Source organism: Globicephala melas, chromosome 5 (assembly GCF_963455315.2).
Source record: "Globicephala melas chromosome 5, mGloMel1.2, whole genome shotgun sequence".
NCBI lineage: Eukaryota > Metazoa > Chordata > Mammalia > Artiodactyla > Delphinidae > Globicephala > Globicephala melas.
In genome coordinates this window covers 13,242,610-13,267,342 of record NC_083318.1, presented here as the reverse complement: position 1 = coordinate 13,267,342, position 24,733 = coordinate 13,242,610, and the positions used below count along the sequence as shown (strand labels likewise).

General features: G+C 37.3%; 1 protein-coding gene across 1 annotated transcript in view; it reads right to left on the bottom strand.

Annotated features, from left to right (window-relative positions):
- Positions 1 to 24,733, bottom strand: part of SCLT1 (sodium channel and clathrin linker 1) — a 259,470-nt gene that overhangs the window by 7,733 nt on the left and 227,004 nt on the right. The window contains exon 19 of the mRNA XM_030863846.2: positions 5,260 to 5,338. Coding sequence (XP_030719706.1) covers positions 5,260 to 5,338 — 79 coding nt within the window. The remainder of the gene's footprint in view (positions 1 to 5,259; positions 5,339 to 24,733) is intronic.

The window sequence follows — 24,733 nt, the reverse complement described above, 5'->3', positions numbered from 1 at the left end:
CAATAAATGAAATTAAAAATTCTCTAGAAGGAATCAATAGCAGAATAACTGAGGCAGAAGGACAGATTAGTGACCTGAAAGATAAAAGAGAGGAAATAACTACTGTAGAGCAGAATAAACAAAAAAGAATGCAAAGAATTGAGGACAGACTCAGAGACCTCTGGGACAACATTAAATGAAACAACATTTGATTTATAGGGCTCCCAGAAGAAGAAGAGAGAAAAGAAAAAGGACTGAGAAAATATTTCAAGAGATTATAGTTCAAAACTTCCCAAATATGGGAAAGGAAACAGTCAATAAAGTCCAGGAAGTGCAGAGAGTCCCAAACAGGATAAATCCATGAAGAAACACAACAAGACACATATTAATCAAACTATCAAAAATTAAATATAAAGAACAAATATTAAAGAAGCAAAGGAAAAGCAACAAATAACATACAAGGGAAACGCTATAACCTTAACACCTGATCGTTCAGCAGAAACTCTGCAAGCCAGAAGGGAGTGGCAGGACATATTTAAAGTTATGAAAGAGAAAAACCTACATCCAAGATTACTCAACCCAGCAAGGATCTCATTCAGATTTGATGGAGAAATTGAAAACATTACGGACAAGAAAAAGCTAAGAGAATTCAGCACCACTAAACAAGCTTTACAACAAATGTTAAAGGAACTTCTCTAGGCAGGAAAAACAAGACAAGGAAAAGACCTACAATAACAAACCCAAAACAGTTAAGAAAATGGTAATAGGAACATCGATACTGAGGACTACCTTAAATGTAAATGGATTAAATACTCCAATCAAAAGACACAGACTGCCCAAAAGGATACTAAAACAAGACCCATATATATGCTGTCTACAAGAAACCCACTTCAGACCTAGGGACACATACAGACTGAAAGTGAGGGGACAGAAAAAGATATTCCATGCAAATGGAAATCAAAAGAAAGCTGGAGTAGCAATTCTCATATCAGACAAAACAAGACTTTAAAATAAAGACTATAACAAGAGAAAAAGAAGGACCCTACATATGATTAAGGGATCAATCCAAGAAGAAGATATAACATTTGGAAATATTTATGCACCCAACATAGGAGCACTCCAATACATAAGGCAAATGCTAACAGCCATAAAAGGGGAAATCAACAGTAGCAAAATAATAGTAGGGGACTTTAACACCTCACATTCACCAATGGAATGAACAAGGAAAATGAAAATCAATAAGGAAACAAAAGCTTTAAATGACACATTAAAAAAGATGGACTTAATTAATATTTATAGGACATTCCATCCAAAACCAACAGAACACACTTTCTTCTCAAGTGCTCATGGACCATTCTCCAGGATAGACCATATCCTGGGTCACAAATCAAGCCTTGGTAAATTGAAGAAAATTGAAATCGTATCAAGTATCTTTTCCAACCACAATGCTATAACACTAAATATCAATCTCAGGAAGAAAACTGCAAAAAATACAAACATATGGAGGCTAAACAATACGCTACTAAATAACCAAGAGATCACTGAAAAAAATCAAAGAGGAAATCAAAAAATATCTAGAAACAAATGACAATGAAAACATGATGACCCCAAACCTATGGGATGCAGCAAAAGCAGTCCTAAGAGGGAAGCTTATAGCAGCACAATCCCACCTCAAGAAACAAAAGAAATATCAAAAAACCAACCTAACCTTACACCTAAAGCAATTAGAGAAAGAAGAATAAGAAACCCCCCAAACTTAGCAGAAGGAAGGAAATCATAAAGATCACAATAGAAATAAATGAAAAAGAAATGAAGGAAACCATAGCAAAGATCAATAAAACTAAAAGCTGTTTCTTTGAGAAGAAAAAAAAAATTGATAAACCATTAGCCACACTCATAAAGAAAAAAAAGGAGAAGACTCAAATCAACAGAATTAGAAATGAAAAAGGAGAAGTAACAACTGACACTGAAGAAATACAAAGGATCATGAGAGATTACTACAAGCAACTCTATGCCAATAAAATGGACAACCTGGAAGAAATGGACAAATTCTTAGAAAAACACAACCTTCCAAGACTGAAGCAGGAAGAAAGAGAAAATATAAACAACAATCACAAGCACTGAAATTGAAACTGTGATTAAAAATCTTCCAACAAACAAAAGCCCAGGATCAGATGGCTTCACAGGCAAATTCTGTCAAACACTTAGAAAAGAGCTAACACCTGTCCTTCTCAAACTCTTCCAAAATATAGCAGAGGGAGGAACACCCCCAAACTCATTCCACGAGGCCAGCATCACCCTGATACCAAAACCAGAGAAAGATGTCACAAAAAAAGAAAACTATAGGCCAGTAGCACTGATGAACACAGATACAAAAATCCTCAACAAAATACTAGCAAACAAAATCCAACAGCGCATTGAAAGGATCATACACCATGATCAAGTGGGGTTTATCCCATAAATGAAAGGATTCTTCAATATACACAAATCATTCAATGTGATAAACCACATTAACAAACAGAAGGATAAAAACAATACTAAAATCTCAATAGATGCAGAAAAAGCTTTTGAGACAATTCAACACCCATTTATGATAAAAACTCTCCAGAAAGTAGGCATAGAGGGAACTTATCTCAACATAATAAAGGCCATATATAACAAACCCACAGCCAACATCCTTCTCAGTGGTGAAAAATGGAAACCATTTCCACTAAGATCAGGAACAAGACAAGGTTGCTCACTCTCACCACTATTATTCAACACAGTTTTGGAAGTTTTAGCCATAGCAATCAGATAAGAAAAAGCAATAAAAGGAATCCAAATTGGAGAAGAAGTAAAACTGTCACTGTTTGCAGATGACAGGATCCTATACATAGAGAATCCTAAAGATGCTACCAGAAAACTACTAGAGCTACTCAATGAATCTGTTAAAGTAGCAGGATACAAAATTAATGCACAGAAATCTCTTGCATTCCTATACACTAATGAGGAAAAATCTGAAGGAGAAATAAGGAAACACTCCCATTTACCACTGCAACAAAAAGAATAAAATACCTAGGAATAAACCTATCTAAGGAGACAAAACACCTGTATGCAGAAAACTATAAGACACTGATGAAAGAAATTAAAGATGATACAAACAGATAGAGAGATATACCATGTTCTTGGATTGGAAGAATCAACATTGTGAAAATGACTGTACTATCCAAAGCAATCTACTGATTGAATGCAATCCTTATCAAACTACCAATGGCATTTTTCACAGAATTAGAACAAAAAATTTCACAAATTCTATGGAAACACAAAAGACCCCAAATAGGCAAAGCAATCTTGAGAAAGACAAACGGAGCTGGAGGAATCACGCTGACTATAGACTATACTACAGACTATATTATAGACTATAGTAGACTATACTACAAATCTACAGTAATCAAGACAGTATGGTACCGGCACAGAAAACAGAAATATAGATCAATGGAACAGGATAGAAAGCCCTGAGATAAACCCATGCACAGATGGTCACCTGTCTTTGATAAAGGAGGCAAGAAAAGACAGCCTCTTCAGTAAGTGGTGCTGGGCAAACTGGACAGCTACATGTAAAAGAATGAAATTAGAACACTCCCTAACACCATACATAAAAATAAACTCAAAATGGATTAAAGACGTAAATGTAAGCCCAGACACTGTAAAACTATTAGAGGAAAACATAAGCAGAACACTGTGTGACACAAATCACAGCAAGATGCTTTCTGACCCACCTCCTAGAGAAGTGGACATAAAAACAAAAATAAACAAACGGGACCTAATGAAACTTAAAAGCTTTTGCACAGCAAAGGAAGCCATAAACAAGATGAAAAAACAACCCTCAGAATGGGAGAAAATATTTGCAAATGAAGCAACTGACAAAGGATCAGTCTCCAAAATACACAAACAGCTCACGCAGCTCAGTATCAAAAAAATAAACAACCCAATCCAAAAATGGGCAGAAAACCTAAATAGACATTTTTCCAAAGAAGATATACAGATCGCCAACAAATACATGAAAGGATGGTCAACATCACTAATCATTAGAGAAATGCAAATCAAAACTACAATGAGATATCTCACACCAGTCAGTATGGCCATCATCAAAAAATCTACAAACAATAAATGCTGGAGAGGGTGTGGAGAAAAGGGAACCCTCTTGCACTGTTGGTGGGAATGTAAATTGATACAGCCACTATGCAGAACAGTATGGAGGTTCCTTAAAAAACTAAAAATAGAACTATCATATGACCCAGCAATCCCACTCCTGGGCATATACCCTGAGAAAACCATACTTCAAAAAGAGTCATGTACCACAATGTTCATGGCAGCACTATTTAAAACAGCTAGGACATGGAAGCAACCTAACTGTCCATCGATAGATGAATGGATAAAGATGATGTGGCACATATATACAATGGAATATTACTCAGCCATAAAAAGAAACCAAATTGCATTATTTGTAGTGAGGTGGATGAATTTAGAGTCTGTCATACAGAGTGAGGTAAATCAGAAAGAGAAAAACAAATACCGTATGCTAACACATATATATGGATTCTAAAACAAAAACTGGTTCTGATGAACTTAGGGGAGGGACAGGAATAAAGACACAGATGAAGAGAATGGAGTTGAGGATATGGGGAGGGGGAAGGGTAAGCTGGGACGAAATGAGAGAGTGGCACTGACAGATACACACTACCAAATGTAAAATAGATAGCAAGTAGGAAGCAGCCGCACAGCACAGGGAGACCAGCTCAGTGCTTTGTGACCACCTAGATGGGTGGGATAGGAGGGTGGGAGGGAGACGCAAGAGGGAGGGGATATGGGGATATATGTATATGTATAGCTGATTCAGTCTGTTATACAGCAGAAACTAACACAAAAATGTAAAGCAATTATACTCCAATAAAGATGTTAAAAAAAAATTAGAGGAATTGGGTTAAAAAGAAGTCTCAGACATGCACAGAAATAAAGGGGATCCTAACAATTCTGAAAAAGCACAAGGTATACTGGTGCAACTGAAATAAGAGCTCTATCTTTGTCATTTAAATGTGATGAATCACTAGCTTTCAAAGCTTTTATTCATATTATATTAAGTGTGCACTTTTAGGGTTATGTATGATTTCTACAAGAAATACTCACATCCATATGGTATTTCCAAGTTGAGAATTAATTTGGACTTGGCTCAGGTAAAATTCTATAACATGTGTATCAACCTGCAGCAGAAAGCACTTCCCAGGAGGGTCATTATCTTACCTCAACTACCTTTTCATTTGCCATTTCCAGCTGAGAAAGCAGCTCTTGGGTATGAAGTTTCTGTCGATTCAGCTCACTCCTATTAATCAAGAGACAGGGAAGAAAAAAAAAAAGAACGGAAGAAAAAGCCATTAATATAACTGTTCAAAAATTTAACAAAATCGAATCTTTATTAGTGAGATACATGTTCATGTTTTGAACAAAAATATCTTGTGTGCAAAATAAAAGTTGCTTCTTAATAGACCATATCTGAAACGACTCATTTCTTTATAAAACACATATGTATTCTGGACATTGGTTGTACAATAGTGTGAAAATACTTAGCACTATTGAACTGTTCACTTAAAATGAATGGAAAACTTCCAGGTGGGTGAACACGTGGAAATTTGGGCAGAGTTTTGGGCCTGGAGAGGGTAAAGATGCTCCGTACCCCTCTCCCATGCCTGGCCCTATGCATCTCGTCCATTTGATGTTCATGTGTATCTTTTATCATAACCTGTAACGAACTGCTAAACGAAAAAGAAGACAGCAATAATAATAACAACAGAGAAATATTCTGCATGATAAAAAGCCATCTCTTGGCTGGCAAGGACCAAAGTATTCTACCCCTGGGAAGCCTGTTTTGCATTTGCAGCAAGAGGGCATTGAGGACCCCTCAAGAATACACCACTCGAGCTTAGTTACGCCTGTGCAGAAGGACAACTTCTGCACCTTTTTCCAATCCCTGCGTGCCTCACACTCACCACACCTCAGACTGCTGTACTTTTTTATTCTTTATTCCCAAAATAGCTTGAGCCCCTGTCTTCAGGGAGGCAAATATGAGACTGGTTATCCTGTCGCTTGGCTGCTTACTGAATAAGCCCTCTGTTTGTTGCAAACCTCGAAAACTCAGTGATCTGGTTGCTACCTGTCAGGCAAAACCAAGCACGCTCGGTAACGTCAGGAGATCACAAATGAATTCATCTAGAGAACTGACAAATCTGTCAAAAAGAGTTGGCTCTTGAGAGAAGATTTGTTTCCGTGGCAGCCGTGCGGCTGACAGGGTATTGGTGCTCTGGCCTAGTGTGAGGCCTGAGCTTCTGAGGTGGGAGAGCTGAGTTCAGGACACTGGACCACCAGAGACCTCCTGGCCCCACGTAATATCAATCTGCAAGAGCTCTCCGAGAGATCTCTGTCTCAACGCTAAGACCCAGCTCCACCCAACGACCAGCAAGCTCCAGTGCTGGACGCCACATGCCAATCAACTAGCAAGACAGGAACACAACCGCACCCATTGTCAGAGAGGCTGACTAAAATCATAATAAGTTCACAGACACCCAAAACACACCACCAGACGCAGCCCTGCCCACCAGAAAGACAAGATCTAGCCCCACCCACGGGAAAACAGGCACCAGTCCCCTCCACCAGGAAGCCTACACAACCCACTGAACCAACCTTAACCACTGGGGGCAGACACTAAAAACAACAGGAACTACGAACCTGCAGCCTGCGAAAAGAAGACGGCAAACACAGTAGTTAAGCAAAATGAGAAGACAGAGAAATATGCAGCAGATAAAGGAGCAAGGTAAAAACCCACCAGACGAAACAAATGAAGAGAAAATAAGCAGTCTACCTGCAAAAGAATTCAGAGTAATGATGGTGAAGATGATCCAAAATCTTGGAAATGGAACGGAGAAAATATAAAAAACGCTTAACAGGGACCTATAAGAACTAAAGAGCAAACAAACAATGATGAACAACACAATAAATTAAATTAAAAATTCTCTAGAAGGTTCAATAGTAGAATGACTGAGGCAGAAGAACAGATAAGTGACAGGTGAGACAAAATACTGGAAATAGCAACTGGAGTACAGAATAAAGAATGAAAAGAATTGAGGACAGTCCCAGAGACCTCTGGGAAAACAATAAATGCAACAACATTCGAATTATAGGAGTCCCAGAAGAAGAAGAGAAAAAGAAAGGGACTGAGAAAATATTTGAAGAGATTATAGTTGAAAACTTCCCTAACATGGGAAAGGAGTCAATCAAGTCCAGGAAGTGCAGAGAGTCCCATACAGGATAAATCCAAGGAGAAACACAAGAAGACACATAACAATCAAACTATCAAAAATTAAATACAAAGAAAAATACTAAAAGAAGCAAGGGAAAAGCAACAAATAACATACAAGGGAATCTCTGTAAGGTTAACAGCTGATCTTTCACCAGAAACTCTGCAAGCCAGAAGGGAGTGGCAGGACATATTTAAAGTGATAAAAGGGAAAAACCTACAACCAAGATTACTCTACCCAGCAAGGATCACATTCAGATTTGACGGAGAAATTAAAACCTTTACAGACAAGCAAAAGTTAAGAGAGTTCAGCACCACCAAACCAGCTTTACAACAAATGCTAAAGGAACTTCTCTAGGCAGGAAAAACAAGACAAGGAAAGACCTACAATAACAAACTCAAAACAATTAAGAAAATGGTAATGGGAACATACATATCGAGAACTACCTTAAATGTAAATGGATTAAATGCTCCAATCAAAAGACACAGACTGTCCGAAAGGATTCTAAAACAAGACCCATATATATGCTGTCTACAAGGGACCCACTTCAGGCCTTGGGACACATACAGACTGAAAGTAGGGTACGGAAAAAGATATTCCATGCAAATGGAAATCAAAAGAAAGCTGGAGTAGCAATTCTCATATCAGATAAAACTAGACTTTAAAATAAAGACTATAACAAGAGAAAAAGAAGGACCCTATATAATGATTAAGGGATCAATCCAAGAAGAAGATATAACAATTGTAAATATTCATGCACCCAACACAGGAGCACCCTAATACATAAGGCAAATGCTAGCAGCCATAAAAGGGGAAATCGACAGTAGCACAATAATAGTAAGGGACTTTAACACCTCACATTCACCAATGGAATGAACAACGAAAATGAAAATCAATAAGGAAACAAAAGCTTTAAATGACACATTAAAAAAGATGGACTTGGGCTTCCCTGGTGGCGCAGTGGTTGAGAGTCCGCCTGCCGATGCAGGGGACGCGGGTTCGTGCCCCGGTCTGGGAGGATCCCACATGCCGCGGAGTGGCTGGGCCCGTGAGCCATGGCCACTAAGCCTGCGCGTCCGGAGCCTGTGCTCCGCAACGGGAAAGGCCACAAGAGTGAGTGGCCCGCGTACCGCAAAAAAAAAAAAAAAAAAAAAACCAAAAAAAAAAAAAAAGATGGACTTAATTGATATTTATAGGACATTCCACCCAAAACCAACAGAACACACTTTCTTCTCAAGTTCTCACGGACCATTCTTCAGGATAGATCATATCTTGGGTCACAAATCAAGCCTTGGTAAATTGAAGAAAACTGAAATTGTATCAAGTATGTTTTCCGACCACAATGCTATGAGAGTAAATATCAATTACAGGAAAAAAACTGTAAAAAATACAAATATATGGAGGCTAAACAATATGCTACTAAATAACCAAGAGATCACTGAAGAAATCAAAGAGGAAATCAAAAAGTACCTAGAAACAAATGACAATGAAAACACAATGACCCAAAACCTATGGGATGCAGCAAATCAGTTCTAAGAGGGAAGTTTATAGCAATACATTCCTACCTCAAGAAACAAGAAAAATCTCAAAAAAAACACCTAACCTTACACCTGAAGCAATTAGAGAAAGAACAAAAAACCACCAAAGTTAGCAGAAGGAAGGAAATCATAAAGATCACAATAGAAATAAATGAAAAAGAAATGAAGGAAACCATAACAAAGATCAATAAAACTAAAAGCTGGTTCTTTGAAACGATAAACAAAATTGATAAACCATTAGCAAGACTCGTCAAGAAAAAAACGGAGAAGACTCAAATCAACAGAATTAGAAATGAAAAAGAAGTAACAACTGACACTGAAGAAATACAAAGGATCATGAGAGATTACTACAAGCAACTCTATGCCAATAAAATGGACAACTTAGAAGAAATGGACAAATTCTTAGAAAAACACAACCTTCCAAGACTGAAGCAGGAAGAAAGAGAAAATATAAACAGAACAATCACAAGCACTGAAATTGAAACTGTGATTAAAAATCTTCCAACAAACAAAAGCCCAGGATCAGATGGCTTCACAGGCGAATTCTGTCAAAAACTTAGAGAAGAACTAACACCTATCCTTCTCAAACTCTTCCAAAATATAGTAGAGGGAGGAACACTCCCCAACTCATTCCACGAAGCCACCATCACCCTGATACCAAAACCAGACAAAAATGTCACCTAAAAAGCAAATTACTACCAATATCACTGATGAACGCAGATACAAAAATCCTCAACAAAACACTAGCAAACAGAATCCAACAGCACATTAAAATGATCATACACCATGATCAAGTGGGGTTTACCCAGGAATGCAAGGATTCTTCAATATACGCAAATCAATCAATGTGATACACCATATTAACAAACTGAAGGATAAAAACCATACTAAAATCTCAATAGATGCAGAAAAAGCTTTCGACAAAATTCAACACCCATTTATGATAAAAACTCTCCAGAAAGTAGGCAAAGAGGGAACTTATCTCAACATAATAAAGGCCATATATAACAAACCCACAGCCAACATCCTTCTCAGCGGTGAAAAATGGAAACCATTTCCACTAAGATCAGGAACCAGACAAGGTTGCCTACTCTCACCACTATTATTCAACATAGTTTTGGAAGTTTTAGCCACAGCAATCAGAGAAGAAAAAGCAATGAAAGGAATCCAAATGGGAAAAGAAGTAAAACTGTCACGGCAGATGACATGATCCTATACATAGAGAATCCTAAAGATGCTACCAAAAAACTACTAGAGCTAATCAATGAATCTGTTAAAGTAGCAGGATACAAAATTAATGCACAGAAATCTCTTGCATTCCTATACACTAACGATGAAAAATCTGAAAGAGAAATTAAGGAAACACTCCCATTTACCACTGCAACTAAAAGAATAAAATACCTGGGAATAAACCTATCTAAGGAGACAAAACACCTGTATGCAGAAAACTATAAGACACTGACGAAAGAAGTTAAAGATGATACAAACAGATGGAGAAATGTATCATGTTCTTGGATTGGAAGAATCAACATTGTGAGAATGACTCTATTAACCAAAGCAATCTACAGATTCAATGCAATCCCTATCAAACTACCAATGGCATTTTTCACAGAACTAGAAAAAAAAATTTCACAAATTTTACAGAAACACAAAAGACCCCAAATAGCCAAAGAATTCTTGAGAAAGACAAACATAGCTGTAGGAATCAGGCTCCCTGACTTTCGACTATACTACAAAGCTAGAGTAATCAAGATAGTATGGTACTGGCACAAAAACAGAAATAAGATCAAAGGAACAGGATAGAAAGCCCTGAGATAAACCCATGCACAGAAAGTCACCTTATCTTTGATAAAGGAGGCAAGAAAAGACAGCCTCTTCAGTAAGTGGTGTTGGGCAAACTGGACAGCTACATGTGAAAGAATGAAATTAGAACACTCCCTAACACCATACATAAAAATAAACTCAAAATGGATTAAAGACGTAAATGTAAGCCCAGACACTGTAAAACTATTAGAGGAAAACATAAGCAGAACACTGTGTGACATAAATCACAGCAAGATGCTTTCTGACCCACCTCCTAGAGAAGTGGACATAAAAACAAAAATAAACAAATGGGACCTAATGAAACTTAAAAGGTTTTGCACAGCAAAAGAAGCCATAAACAAGACGAAAAGACAACCCTCAGAATGGGAGAAAATATTTGCAAATGAAGCAACTGACAAAGGATCAGTCTCCAAATTACACAAGCAGCTCACACAGCTCAGTATCAAAAAAACAAACAACCCAATCCAAAAATGGGCAGAAGACCTAAATAGACATTTTTCCAAAGAAGATATACAGATCGCCAACAAATACATGAAAGGATGGTCAACATCACTAATCATTAGAGAAATGCAAATCAAAACTACAATGAGGTATCGCCTCACACTGGTCAGAATGGCCATCATCAAAAAATCTACAAACAATAAATGCTGGAGAGGGTGTGGAGAAAAGGCATCCCTCTTGCAGTGTTGGTGGGAATGTAAATGGATACAGCCACTATGGAGAACAGTATGGAGGTTCCTTAAAAAACTAAAAATAGAACTACCATATGATCCAGCAATCCCACTACTGGGCATATACCCTGAGAAAACCATAATTCAAAAAGAGTCATGTACCACAATGTTCATTGCAGCACTATTTACAACAGCCAGGGCATGGAAGCAACCTAAGTGTCCATCGACAGATGAATGGACAATGAAGATGTGGCACATATATACAATGGAACATTACTCAGCCATAAAAAGAAACCAAATTGAGTTATTTGTAGTGAGGGGGATGGACCTAGAGTCTGTCCTACAGAGTGAAGTAAGTCAGAAAAACAAATACCGTATGCTAACACGTATATATGGAATCTAAAAGAAATATTGTTCTGATGAACCTAGGGGAGGGACAGGAATAAAGAGGCAGACGTAGATAATGGACTTGAGGACACGGGGAAGGGGAAGGGTAAGCTGGGACGAAGTGAGAGAGTAGCATGGACATATACACACTACCAAATGTAAAATAGATAGCTAGTGGGAAGAAGCCGCATAGCACAGGGAGATCAGCTCGGTGCTTTTTGACCACCTAGATGGGAGGGATAGGGAGGGTGGGAGGGAGACGCAAGAGGGAGGGAATATGGTGATATATGTATATGTATAGCTGATTCACTTTGTTGTAAAGCAGAAACTAACACACCATTGTAAAGCAGTTATAGTCCAATAAAGATGTCAAAAAAAATGATTAAGACTGTAAATTTTTTATCACAATTTAAATAATGGTTAAAATTGTACATTTTATATTATGTTTATTTTACCACAATAGAAAAAGCAAAAAACTCACATACACATATTTTAAAAGTGCCAAAGTCTCGTTAATATCAGTATCTTGAGGTAGTACTTGGCATTAAAATGAAAGTGTATTCATATGAAACAGATACAGTGTTTGTTATTTTTAAGATTCATATATGGTGCTTCTTAGCAGGGCTCAACTCTCGGAAATTTAAGGTAATGTCAATCACTCAACATCATTTCAATGTAGTACATTCAGGATTAAAATTTATGTTTTGGTTGATTGTATATTTGCCTTATTTTATGCATTCATTATCTTTTATGCTTTATTAGCTGGAATAATCTTATGCACAGAAGACAGAAATGTTGTCTTTGTTGTTGTTGTTGTTCAACATATAAGCATTATATTGCTTTTGGCTAAAGATAATTTCCAGGGTCCCAGGTTAGAAGCAGATACAATGTAGTCTTTAAAATAACTTTAAACAAGATCAAATCAATTTCTGAGTATTAAAATAGTTAATTCAGGATTGGTTTTTATCCTTTGACCTTACTTCTGCTTCTAAAGTAAATCGATAGATTAACACTTCCAATTATGAGCCTTGAATTTTTTCCAAGTGAACCTAAAAACCTGGTAAGTCCCTCTAGTGTCCTATATTTGAGTGGATAGCTGTTAAAATCAGCAAGCAGTTTGTTATAAATACGTAGAAGAGGACAAAAAATAATGTCCACAAATCAATTCCAGAAATATCTACCGAATATTCTTTATGGCCAAGTGCAAGGCATGCGGTGGTAAACACACGGATGTTGCCACAACAGAACTTACAGACTAAGGCGAAACGACTTATTCCTACTCAGTGGCTTCATCTATACATGTCACTGAGTATGAGAAGCTTGAGTATCTATCACTGATGGCGCGACAGACAAACTCTAATGTTTGACCTCAGCTATTTTGGTGGTAATAATAATGCGGGATAAATGACTATGCTTCCTTTAAAGTATCTTGTGTAGTTTAAGTTACTGCTGCTCCTCAACATGACATAACAAAGAAAAGCAAAGTGACTAACGTGGCCAGTCTTCTAGGCCGAATGTAATTAAAGGTAAAAGTTATGCACATTAGTGCTGATGAGAAATAACCTCTGAATACTATGGAGAGGAAGATGATACAATGATTGTATTTATAAAGTTAGCTAAAACTCAGTTTATACAAAACCTTTTCACAAAACACCTACTGCATAATTTGATGCCTAAGCTATTCATTTACCCATGACAATTTATCTGAATAATAGTAATAATTCCTAATAATTCCTATTAGATAGTAATAATTTCCCACAAAATTTAAGATCACAAAGATACAAATTATTAACTCTAAGTTACTTTTTTTTTTTTTTTTTTTTGCAGTACGTGGGCCTCTCACTGTCGTGGGCTCTCCCGTTTCGGAGCACAGGCTCCGGATGTGCAGGTTCAGCAGCCATGGCTCACGGGCCCAGCCGCTCCGCAGCATGTGGGATCTTCCCGGACCGGGGCACGAACCCATGTCCCCTGCATCGGCACGCGGAGTCTCAACAACTGCGCCACCAGGGAAGCCCTCTAAGTTACTTTTTATCTGTGTAAATATCTGTTCTATCGTGTATCAAGCGCTGTCACCCCCATTGGACAGCAAGCAACACTGCTATTCATCAAGACAGTGAAGATGCTGGTGACGGTGGTAATAACAGCGAACAATCCCCCAGTGCTTCCTCGGTGCCCAGCACTGTTCCAGATGCTTTATGTAAACTACCTTTTCTAGCTTTCATGATAACCCCGTGAGATCCCCAATTTCACATATGAGAAAATTAAAAGACAGAGGCATTTAAAAATAAAGTTAAGTAACTTGCCTGGACTCACACAGCTTGTCAATTGGAGAGTCAGAATTGAAAAACTGGGCCCTTTGGCTCCAAAGTCTGTGCTCTTAACCACTCCCCTGGTCTGTGCACCACGGCAGGCAAATGCTAAATGTTTGTTAGATGAATAAGTGAAAGAGAACGTATGTGTGAATGTGTGTATTAGGCACTGTAAGGAATAGAAATATTTACACATTTACTTGGAAACCTGACAAGTTATATCTTTCTGATTTCTTCCCTAAAGGTTCAGTCCTATATTCAAATTTAACATGACTAACATCAAACATTTTGCATCCCTTTGCAAACCTACTTTTCTCTCTCTCTGTTTTTTTTTTAAAGTCCTAAGATAAAACCTACTTCTCATCCTGCTACTCAGTTTTTACACTGACATCTCTGCCCTCACTACTTAGGTTAAAAACCTTAAAGTCAACCCTGTTTCTCACTTTCTCTTGAATGCAACATCTAGTTTGCCCCTAAATAGATTCTTCCTCTGCAGTGTTTTTTGCATCCATTTTTCACTTCCTTTATATGTGTATGTGTATACATATACATTTTTTGGCTGCATTGCACGGCTTGCAGGATCTTAGTTTCCTCACCAGGGATTGAACCCCAGCCCACGGCAGTGAAAGCACCAAGTCTTAAGCACTGAATTCCCTATTCTTCAGGGAAGAACCTTAACTAGGGAATTCCCTATTCTTCATTACTACTCAGTGTTACCATCACAACTGAAGTTCTTATAACTTAATTTTTAGATTTACTGCAGTAGCCAACTGCTCGGGCTTCTTAGCATCAAGTGAAAAACTGCATGTAAAGCATCCACCAGTGCACACAGCAGTGCTCAATTGATGGAGTAGTTTTCCCTAACACATCCCTAGCATATTTCTCTTTCTAAAGTACCACCTTAATAATTTGTTTCCTTGAGCAATAATCTCCAGTGGCTCTCTGCTACCAGACAAAACAGTCCAAACTCCTGAGACTGCATTCAAATTCCTCCAAAATTTTGTGTAATTTATCTTTCCAACCTTATCTCCAATAGGAGCCTTCTACTTCAGTTAGGCTCTCACTGTCTCACCAATAAATCATATATGTATCATCTTTAGGCTCATTTTGTATCACTTTCTGTACCCTCTATTGAAGATTTCCCGTTAAAATCCTGCCCATTCTTTAAGATTCCACCCTTGTTCCTCTTCTTTCTATGCCTCCTTCCCAGTTCCTTTTAATCCAGACAGTTCTCTTCTCGCATCAAAGCATTATTTATTTTATGTAGGAGACATTTAACAATTCTGTATTATAATTCTAATCAGTGGTTTATCTATGTGTTTATATACATATACACTTATACACACACACACATACTCACAGGCCCCCAAGTATAATGGAGACTTTTAAAAAGGGGATTGTTTTTAGTTTCCACAGGATACACCACAGGGCTTTACACATAGGGATTTAATAAATATTTGCAGGTTTAGGAAACCTAGCAGTTAGAAAATTTTATTCGCTATTTGCTCAACAGTTACTGAGGAATCTACCACAAAACATACTTTAGATAAAAATTTTTAAACATTTATTTAGATTTATTTATAGTCTACTACTTTCTCCAAAGGATTTGAAGTGCCTAAGAAAAGAGAATTTTTCAGTTAAGCATTTCCTTCAATCTCACTCCTGAATGAAAGTTTAGAATGTATTAAAGGGTGGAGAGAAAAGTGATTTCACCAACTCTATCCGCCGAGGTCTTCCTGGAGCCTGCCTGTCAGTACTTTGCAGCTCCTTATTTCTCTATCAGGATATTTCATTGCAGGGATAACAGAAAGACCCAGGAGGATGATCTGACTCTGTATTATCTATGAGAAAATGTCTCTTTATTAGAGAATATAATTGGGAGTTCCCTATGTCATTAGTAATTTAGGATAAACATAAAATAAGACCTTCCAGAAAGTTTCACAGTGGTATTACACTCAAACACTTGCCAAGTAAAGCTATATAACCTCTTCACTAGAAATCTTTAAAAACAGAAACATCCTTACCAATCGGGAATGATTTAAGTGTAGCCTGCCAGAAGGTACAGAGATAGATGACATTTCCAGTTTCTTTATGACATTATGGCAGTTAAAGAGTACTTTATACTAATTACAGAATTTAAATGGAACTGTACCCAGGTTCTCTATAATTTCTGACATATTACATATCATAAGGTTTAAGGTAAAATTATCTTCTACTGATTTCAATGTAACTGTAGAAGAACAAGGAATTCCTTATTCTATTACTGGGAATTGCTTAGCCCATCAGTGTCCTAAATATTTTTAGTTCACTTATATTAATTCATGTGTATGTGATAGAAAATCCTAGTCATGCCTACAAAATATAATTTAAAATTTATTTGTAAAATATAATTGATTTACTACATTCTAAGTAAAATTTTATAAAATAATTTATAAACAAAATAATTAATGCTGTATCTATTAAAAAATATTAGAATCAACATTGGGAAGTCATCCAATTCTTCAGCTGGAGGTGGAAGTGGGTGAAGGGTGAGCACCTAACGCAAGAGCCCTTCCTCTGTGGTCCACGGACAGGCTTCAGGTAGTACGTTCACAAATACCCTGAACTATATACAAGATCTTGTGTGTTTACCTAGTCTGGGAAGAAGGTCTATAGATTTCCTCAGATTTTTAAGAGGTCTGAGGCCTAAGGAAGGATAAGGATTTTGTCTGAGCTTTTTGCCTGGAATATACAAAGTTCTTAAAGAATTTTTTCTTTTAAAGTATGAGCACACTGATTGGAGTGTTTCAATGTTGAATGTCTTTCTTACACAAACCACATCCATAACGTTATCATCTAGAATCATTTCCACTTTTGCTTTCATTAAGGTGGTACAAGAATTTAAAGGCACTTGGCAAGCAGTCCAAATACAGAAATATTCTAGATTTTTACAGTATTCCCTCTATTTTATAGTTGCTTATTCAGACTTAATTCAACAGCAAATTCTCCAAAGTATACAATTCAGTTTAAAAAGAAACAATAACTTTCTTTTTGTACTCACATATCACTGGTTTATTTAATTAAATTATGTATTTCTAAAACAGGTATAACTGGCATAACCTGGCTTGGGAACAATCACACTGATACTGTAAAGCAAGTGCAGAGTGTCTAAGCTGACTAGGTAAGGGCACAGAGAAAGTCTCGGGCCCTGGTCAGTATGCTCTGTACAGAAACTTCACTGGTTCATGTTGCCCACGATGAAGTGGACATCAGCCAAGGGGGTTTTCTACTGCACATGAACGTTAATACTGTATCTTATTAGTGCTTTGATATTGCAAAGTAGTTACTGTTCTCATCTTATAGGTAAAGAAATTAAGACTCAGAAAAGTTATTTAATGTTCCTGAGGTCAGGCAATGATTGAAGGAAAAAATGGGCTTCATACCCAGTCTTTTAATCAAAATGTTCTCTCAACTAAATCACACTGCCTCTCACCTTAAGCCCAATCATTTACGAGAGATGTCAGTAAAGCAAATCTGTGGCATTATATAATATCAAGATCTAAAAGGCAAAGTGAAGATTCTCTGAAAAAAATTTAATCCTGAGTATGCAGCAAAATGGTCAGCAATTGCAAAGACTGTGACCTTGACTTCGTGTGTGGCTTCAAAAGACCTGACTACTAAAAAAGGAAATTCATCCTAAGGTTTCAAGTCTTATTCAGTTAACTAAAAATACCACAGGTTACAGGCCAGCTTTAGATATATTCAAGCACCCTTGGTCACAGGCCCAGGTTCGTTCTTTCCCTTTCTGCACATTCCCCCTAAGTGATCTCATTTAGGCCATGACTGTAGAGGAACACAAACGAGCACTTCAAATGCAACTTGTCCAAAATGGCAACTACTTCTTATCCATACCTTCCCAAGTTTCCTCCCTCCCAGTAAAGGGCATCATCACCATCTACCCAGATGCTCGAGTCAAAGCTTAGACGTCATCTTAGATTCCTTCCATTTTCTCATCCCCTAGATTTGACTTACCGTGAGTTCTACCCTACACCTTCCTAATATATTTCATAACTACCCATTTCTCTCCATCTCCACCCACAACACTCTGTTCTAAGCCACTATCATCTATTGCCTAGAATACTGTCATAATCTAATATCTGGTTTCCCTGACTCCATTTTTGCCCCTTCTCTAGTCTGTTTTCCACATAATAGCTAAAGTGGTCTTTTAAAGACCTAGGAATGTCTAAAATTTTCCAGTGATTTCCTACTGCTGCACTTTGGACTTAAACTTAAAATAGACTTACTTAAATATCCTGGTTCAAGTAAGTACAAACAGCTTACTTAAAATAGCCTACAAGATTCTCATGGTCTGATTCTTGCCTAGTTCCTCAACCTGACAGCATTCTCTCCCCTCACTCACTATACTCTAATCATATGGGTCTGCTTCATCTGCCTGGAATATTTTCCTGGCTTTTTCATAGAGTTGATTTCTTTCTATCATTTGGGCCTCAGTTTAAATCTCACCTTTTCTGACTACTTTTTAAGAAACAGTCCAGCCCTTTCAGCTCCCACCCTGTCCGAGTTACTATCGCATCATCGCATTTGTTTTCTTCATGCCATTTAAAATACACAGAATTATCTTGTTTATTTGTTAGTTTACCTTCTTATTATTTCTCTCCCCACCCTGGAATGAAAGCTCTAAAAGAGAAGCTACATTCACAGGGCTTAGAACAGTGCCTGGCACACATAAGGTGGCTTTTAGTCTAGACAAATTTTAGTTAATTCCACAGAATCACTTAACTAGTCCATTCAATAAGAACATTTCTAATATCCTGTATCTCGCTTTTTCAAAGTTTCCGTCTACTTGCTCTCATCTGACAACTAATTCGATAATTCAGTGATTACATTTTAAAGTAGCCGTCAAACTGTGTAATAAATGCAGGAGACTACGACTACAAAAACCAACGTGCTACCGAGCTCTACTTATAGAAATCATTTATAGAAAGCTTATTTTAAGTTACTTGAAGAATGAACTCAAAGTTTCAAAGTAACGTGTGAATTTTCCTTACAACATATAATTTTAATCTTAGGATAAGACTGAGGCAATTACAAAGTTCATTCGTTCTATATATACTGAAGTGAGTGCCTTTGCTAGGTGCTAGGGAGACAAGGAAGAACAAGATCCAGTCTCCGCCACAGTGAAACTTAGGAACTACCAGAAATACTGAAAAGCTATGAGGTTTATCATACAGGTAGTAAATGCTATAAAAAATTCACAGTGCTATGGGAACACATATGGAGGATCAGGGGATTAGAGCTGTCTCTCCAGAGGAAGTAGGCTCGTAAGCCGATACATGAAAGATAAATAGAAGTTAGATGGACAAAACCAGGGTAACGAAGAGTGTTACAATCAAATCCATGTGTGAAGGCCAGGAAATAAGAAGGGATAATAAATTTAGGAAACTGAAAGAAAGCTCAGTATGAATGGAACAGAGTGTTACTAGGATATGGGAGTGGGGATGACAGAGGAATCACAAAGAAATACAGCTTGGATTTTATATGTATAAGGTAATACAAGGAAATACAAGGATCTTATATGTCTTGATAGGAAGTTGAGACTTTACCATCAGTACACTGGGGAGCACTGACGTATTTTAAGGAGAGAAGTGACATGATTGATTTGAGCATCAGAAAGTCTTGCTGATTACAGCAGGAAAAATAGTTAAGCAAATATGACTGTAGTAAATTAGGGGGTTTTAGCAGTAATCTAGGTGAGCAATGTTGATAGCCTAACTATTGGAGGGAAATGGACAGATTCAAGAGTTATTTAGAAGGTAGCATTAGTAATACTGGATATTTAGGGGTGTGAGTAAAATGAGGAGTTCAGGATGACATCTAGAGTTTTACTTGAGCAAGTGGGTAGATATTAACACATGGAAGTGGAAAATACAGGATGAAACAAAGACTTGGGCTAGGTGTGAAATAATGAGTTCAGTTTTGAAGATATTGAGTGTGAGGTACCTATGGAAATGTTCAGTAGACACCTGGAAAAACATTATTTCAAAAAGGTCAGCATTAGAAGCTGTTTTATAACAATAATTAGCCTTTTTCTGCTTGTCTCTGTCATAGAAATAGATATCCTAACTCATGCTGAAAGAGAAAATTTCTACTCTAAATATACTTCAATTCTCAATATCACTGGTATATATATAACTGAAAAGGTATGGTTATGAAGTTAAAAGCAAAGTGTTCCCTACAATGCACTAGTCTCTGAAAATGCCACAAATACTTTAACTAAAATAAGAGAAGTTATGGTTCCTTAAGGCATGGGATAAGAGTTTGAAATTTGGGCCAATATCTCAGGCATTATAATTAATTACTGTAATTGCTTAGATCATTTTGTTATTATTGAGGCACAGTTTGAGTTAAGGATGGGCCATGTATATTTTGGTTGATACACTGTAAGGGAAAATTTCCTCAACGCATGAAATCCTTTAGTGATGACTAAAGATTAAATCACATAAGGCTCTATTCTATATTATACGAGACAATTAAAAACAAAAGGTGTACTATTCGTTTCAGGGAAATGATGGATGTGCCAGCTGCAGCAAATGCTTTCTTTGAAGCTCTTTTATGACAAATTAACATAGCATGTGCCAGGTGTTTTTTTTTTTCTGTTGAATTATACTGTAATATGCTTCAGTTACTTTTAGTAATTATGCATTTTGTGATCTGCCAGTACCTGCAGCTGCCTCTCATTCTGTTAATTTAATAAAAAAAAAAAAACTAAAAAAAAAATTTTAGAAAAGCAGTTATGGCAGCCAAACATTACAGATATACAGCCAAGAATAATGTTTTAGAGACTGAAGAGAATTCCTTAGGCTCGAATGCTGTATAATTCATATAAATATATATGAATTGTCCTGTCACTGGGCAAGAGAAGAAAATATTAGCCATTGTATATTCATTCATTCATTTATTCAATACAATTTTATTGAACAGCTATATGCCAGGCAAGATGTTAGCTCATGGTTTTGTAGAAGAGATGGATGGTAAATGATAGTTATGCTACAGTTCAGTAAATGTCATAAAGAATGAGCAGAATGGTATGGGAGTCTATAGGAAAAGGAAAGATGCGTTCTGTCAGAGGTATAAAGAATGCTTTATAGAAAAAAATATATTTGAGTTGGGTACCTGGAAGGAAGAACATTTTTTCAGGTGGGGAGTTGGGAAAGAACATCCCTAGAAAGAAATAGCATGTACCAATTACCCCTAGAATCATCCTTGATTCCTTTCTTTTCCTTCATACTCTACATCCAATCCATCAGCACCTTCTATTACCTCTAAAAATAAAAAGACTCCCAACTAATCCACCTTTCTCTTTCATCTTAGTTTAAGCCACCACTACCTCTTATTAACACTCTTGTGATAGCCTTCTAAGACCCTCCTCAGCTTTTTACTCACTTCCATTTTCCACACAGGAGACAGAGTGATCTTTAAAAAAAAATCAGATCAGGGGACTTCTTTCAAAACTGTCCACTGGCCTTCATTCACACTTAAAACTCTTTAGCCTGGCTAATGAAACCCGACAAGATCAGGTCCCTGTCTGCAGCAGAGAGTGTTCACCAAACATGCCACGTGCTCCATTTACATTTCCCAGGCTCCTATGCAGTTAGATTGGGTCCATATGCCTAGTTTGGCCAATGAAAGTAAAAGGAAGTGATGTGCATCACTTCAGAGCTGAGTTAGTTAAAACCCAGTGTTCTTCCATTCCTCTCTGTCCCTGCTCCAGTGATCTTAGAAGACCATGTGTTCAAGATGATGTAACCTCTACCAGCAGAGCCTTCCTGCCAAACCACCTTAGACATGTAATAGGAGCAAGAGATAAACCTTTGTTGTGTTAAGCCCCTGAGATTGTTTGCTGTGGTGGCTGGCATTACTTTATATAATACATTGCCTAAATCTTACACTACTGCCTTCATTTAGCATACTATTTCTTTTACTTCAATCATCTAGTGTATTCCTGCCCTGGGGTCATTGCACTAGCTGTTCTCTCTTCTTCAACAGCTCTTTCCCCTGACATTTAAATGATAGGATCCGGGGCTTCCCTGGTGGCGCAGTGGTTGAGAGTCCGCCTGCCGATGCAGGGGACACGAGTTCGTGCCTCGGTCCGGGAAGATCCCACATGCCGCGGAGCAGCTGGGCCCGTGAGCCATGGCCGCTGAGCCTGCACGTCCGGAGCCTGTGCTCTGCAATGGGAGAGGCTACAACAGTGAGAGGCCCGTGTACCGCAAAAATAAATAAATGATAGGATCCTTTTCATCATTAGATCTTAAGGTTTATTTCCTCACAGGATCTTCCTCGTCTACCAGTCTCAGGTGTCCACCAATCCATTATCACATTGGCTTATTTTAATTTTCTGCATGATACTTATTATCCGATTTTATATGTATACATTTATTTGTTCGATAATTTCCACTTTCCCATCAATACTCTAATATTTCAAAAAGGCTTTGCTGTTATCCTTAGTACTTAAAGAATAGCGCCACCACTCCGTACATATGTGAGGAGTGAATGGAGTGAAGACTAGGAGTGGTAAAAGGGCTGGCCCTTACCAATGTCTGGTTTATTGGGGCGGCTGTTCAGTGTGGCTGGAACATGCCCTTCATGAAGTAGGAACAGGCAGACTGCTGATAACAGGGGGAGGAAAGATCGTAAAAAACCTATAGGCAACAGTAAAACAGAAATTTTTAAGTAGGCAGGGCCAGGACTGTATTTGCTTTTTACGAAAGTAATTCTGAGAGCAGTGTGAAAGATGGAATAGAGTGGCAAAAAAAAGTGATGGTGGAAACCAGGGTGATCCAGGCTACTTTGACAGCCATGGTTAAAGATATGAAAAGCCTGACCGATGGCAGGGCTAAGTATGTTACTTCACGTTTACACACATGCAAGCATTTCTGCAGGGCAGATTCTGATACCAGGTATTGCAAATGGATATGCATAGTTTAAATTTTTTTAGCTACTGTTACATTACCTCATACAAAGGATTTGCTAGTTTACATTTCCACCAATACTGTATACCCCAATCCTGTTTCCTCATATATTTGCAGATGCTGCATGTTAACCATCTTTTACATTTTTGCCAAATTGCTTGGCAAAACTGTTTAAATTTGCATTTCTTTAGTGTATAATAGTGTGGCTGAATTTGGTTTAATATGTTTAAAGGAGCTTTGTATATCTGCTTTTGTGAGCTACCTGTTCACATACTTTGTCCACCTATTAGGCTGTCACTCTTTTCCTTAATTATGGAACTCCATGGGTTCTGCATATTAATCTTTTGTTTTATCTTTTGTCATTTTCTTTTAAATTAATTAATTAATTATTTTATTTTTGGCCGTGTTGGGTCTTTGTTTCTGTGCGAGGGCTTTCTCTGGTTGCGGCAAGTGGGGGCCACTCTTCATCACGGTGCGTGGGCCTCTCACTATCGCGGCCTCTCTTGTTGCAGAGCACAGGCTCCAGGCGCACAGGCTCAGTAGTTGTGGTTCACGGGCCCAGCTGCTCCACGGCATGTGGGATCTTCCCAGACCAGGGCTCGAACCCGTGTCCCCTGCATTGGCAGGCAGATTCTCAACCACTGCGCCATCAGGGAAGCCCCTGTCTTTTATCTTTGTTTAGCATCTTTCTTCATACAGAATTTTAATTTTTATGGTGAAATAAATTAATCAATCTTTGCATTCTGGATTTGTGTTTTGATTAGAAAGACTTATCCATTCTAGGATAATAAAATTAATCTTATTTCTTTTAATACTTTTTTTAAATTTAGCTTTTTAATCCATCTGTAATTTACTTTGTATAGTGAATAAAGAGTGCACTAAATGAGTTAAAATTTTTCCAACATCATCTTTTCACCATTGATTTGAAATGCCATATTATAATGAACAAAATTTCCAATTTTACATGGTTTGTTTTTCCGTGTTCTTTTCAAATTACCTATTCCTGTGCCAATACCACCATACAGCTTTCTAGATTTTGATATCTGGTAGGGCAAATCTCATCTCATTTTTTTCCCGTAAGAAGTTTTAAAATTTAATCTATAAAAATAACAATAGTTTCTCATTCAAGTAAGATTAATACAGCTATATTACATTTATAGATGTTATATGTTAATATGTAAGCTTTAAAATGCTTTCCTCTTGGAAGCTCAAAATTTTCTGTGTGTATACATTTCAAGATAAAAGAGTAACTAAGAGGAAATAATTAGAGATGAATTAATACAATTTTACAAATTAAAACAAACTTCAAACTGAAAGAGGATACCACAGAGGAGCTCAAATCTTTAAAAAGTTTCTTACATTAAGCTTTTTGATACTAAGATAAAATACTTCCTTCTGTAGGAAAATTATTTTATTTAATTATTTTGTGTTACATTTAACTATGGCTATACTTGCTTATGGGTAGATCTTAAGAAATCACAGGTACCTGGTGATCATATTTAATTGTCAGTTGTCGGAAGGGGCAGAGGTTTCCAAAGCCAGCAAAACTAGTCCAGAGAGGACTCTAGCATCCTAAGTGTTTTGCGGCTATCCTGGTATTTAGTATTTGATTTAGTCTCTAATATACTCCTAACTGTAGTAAATAGGTAGACACACAGCAAACAAGATAACAGCCAATTTATAAGAATTTAATTGCTATGAAGTAGAGATGACAGAGAAGAACAG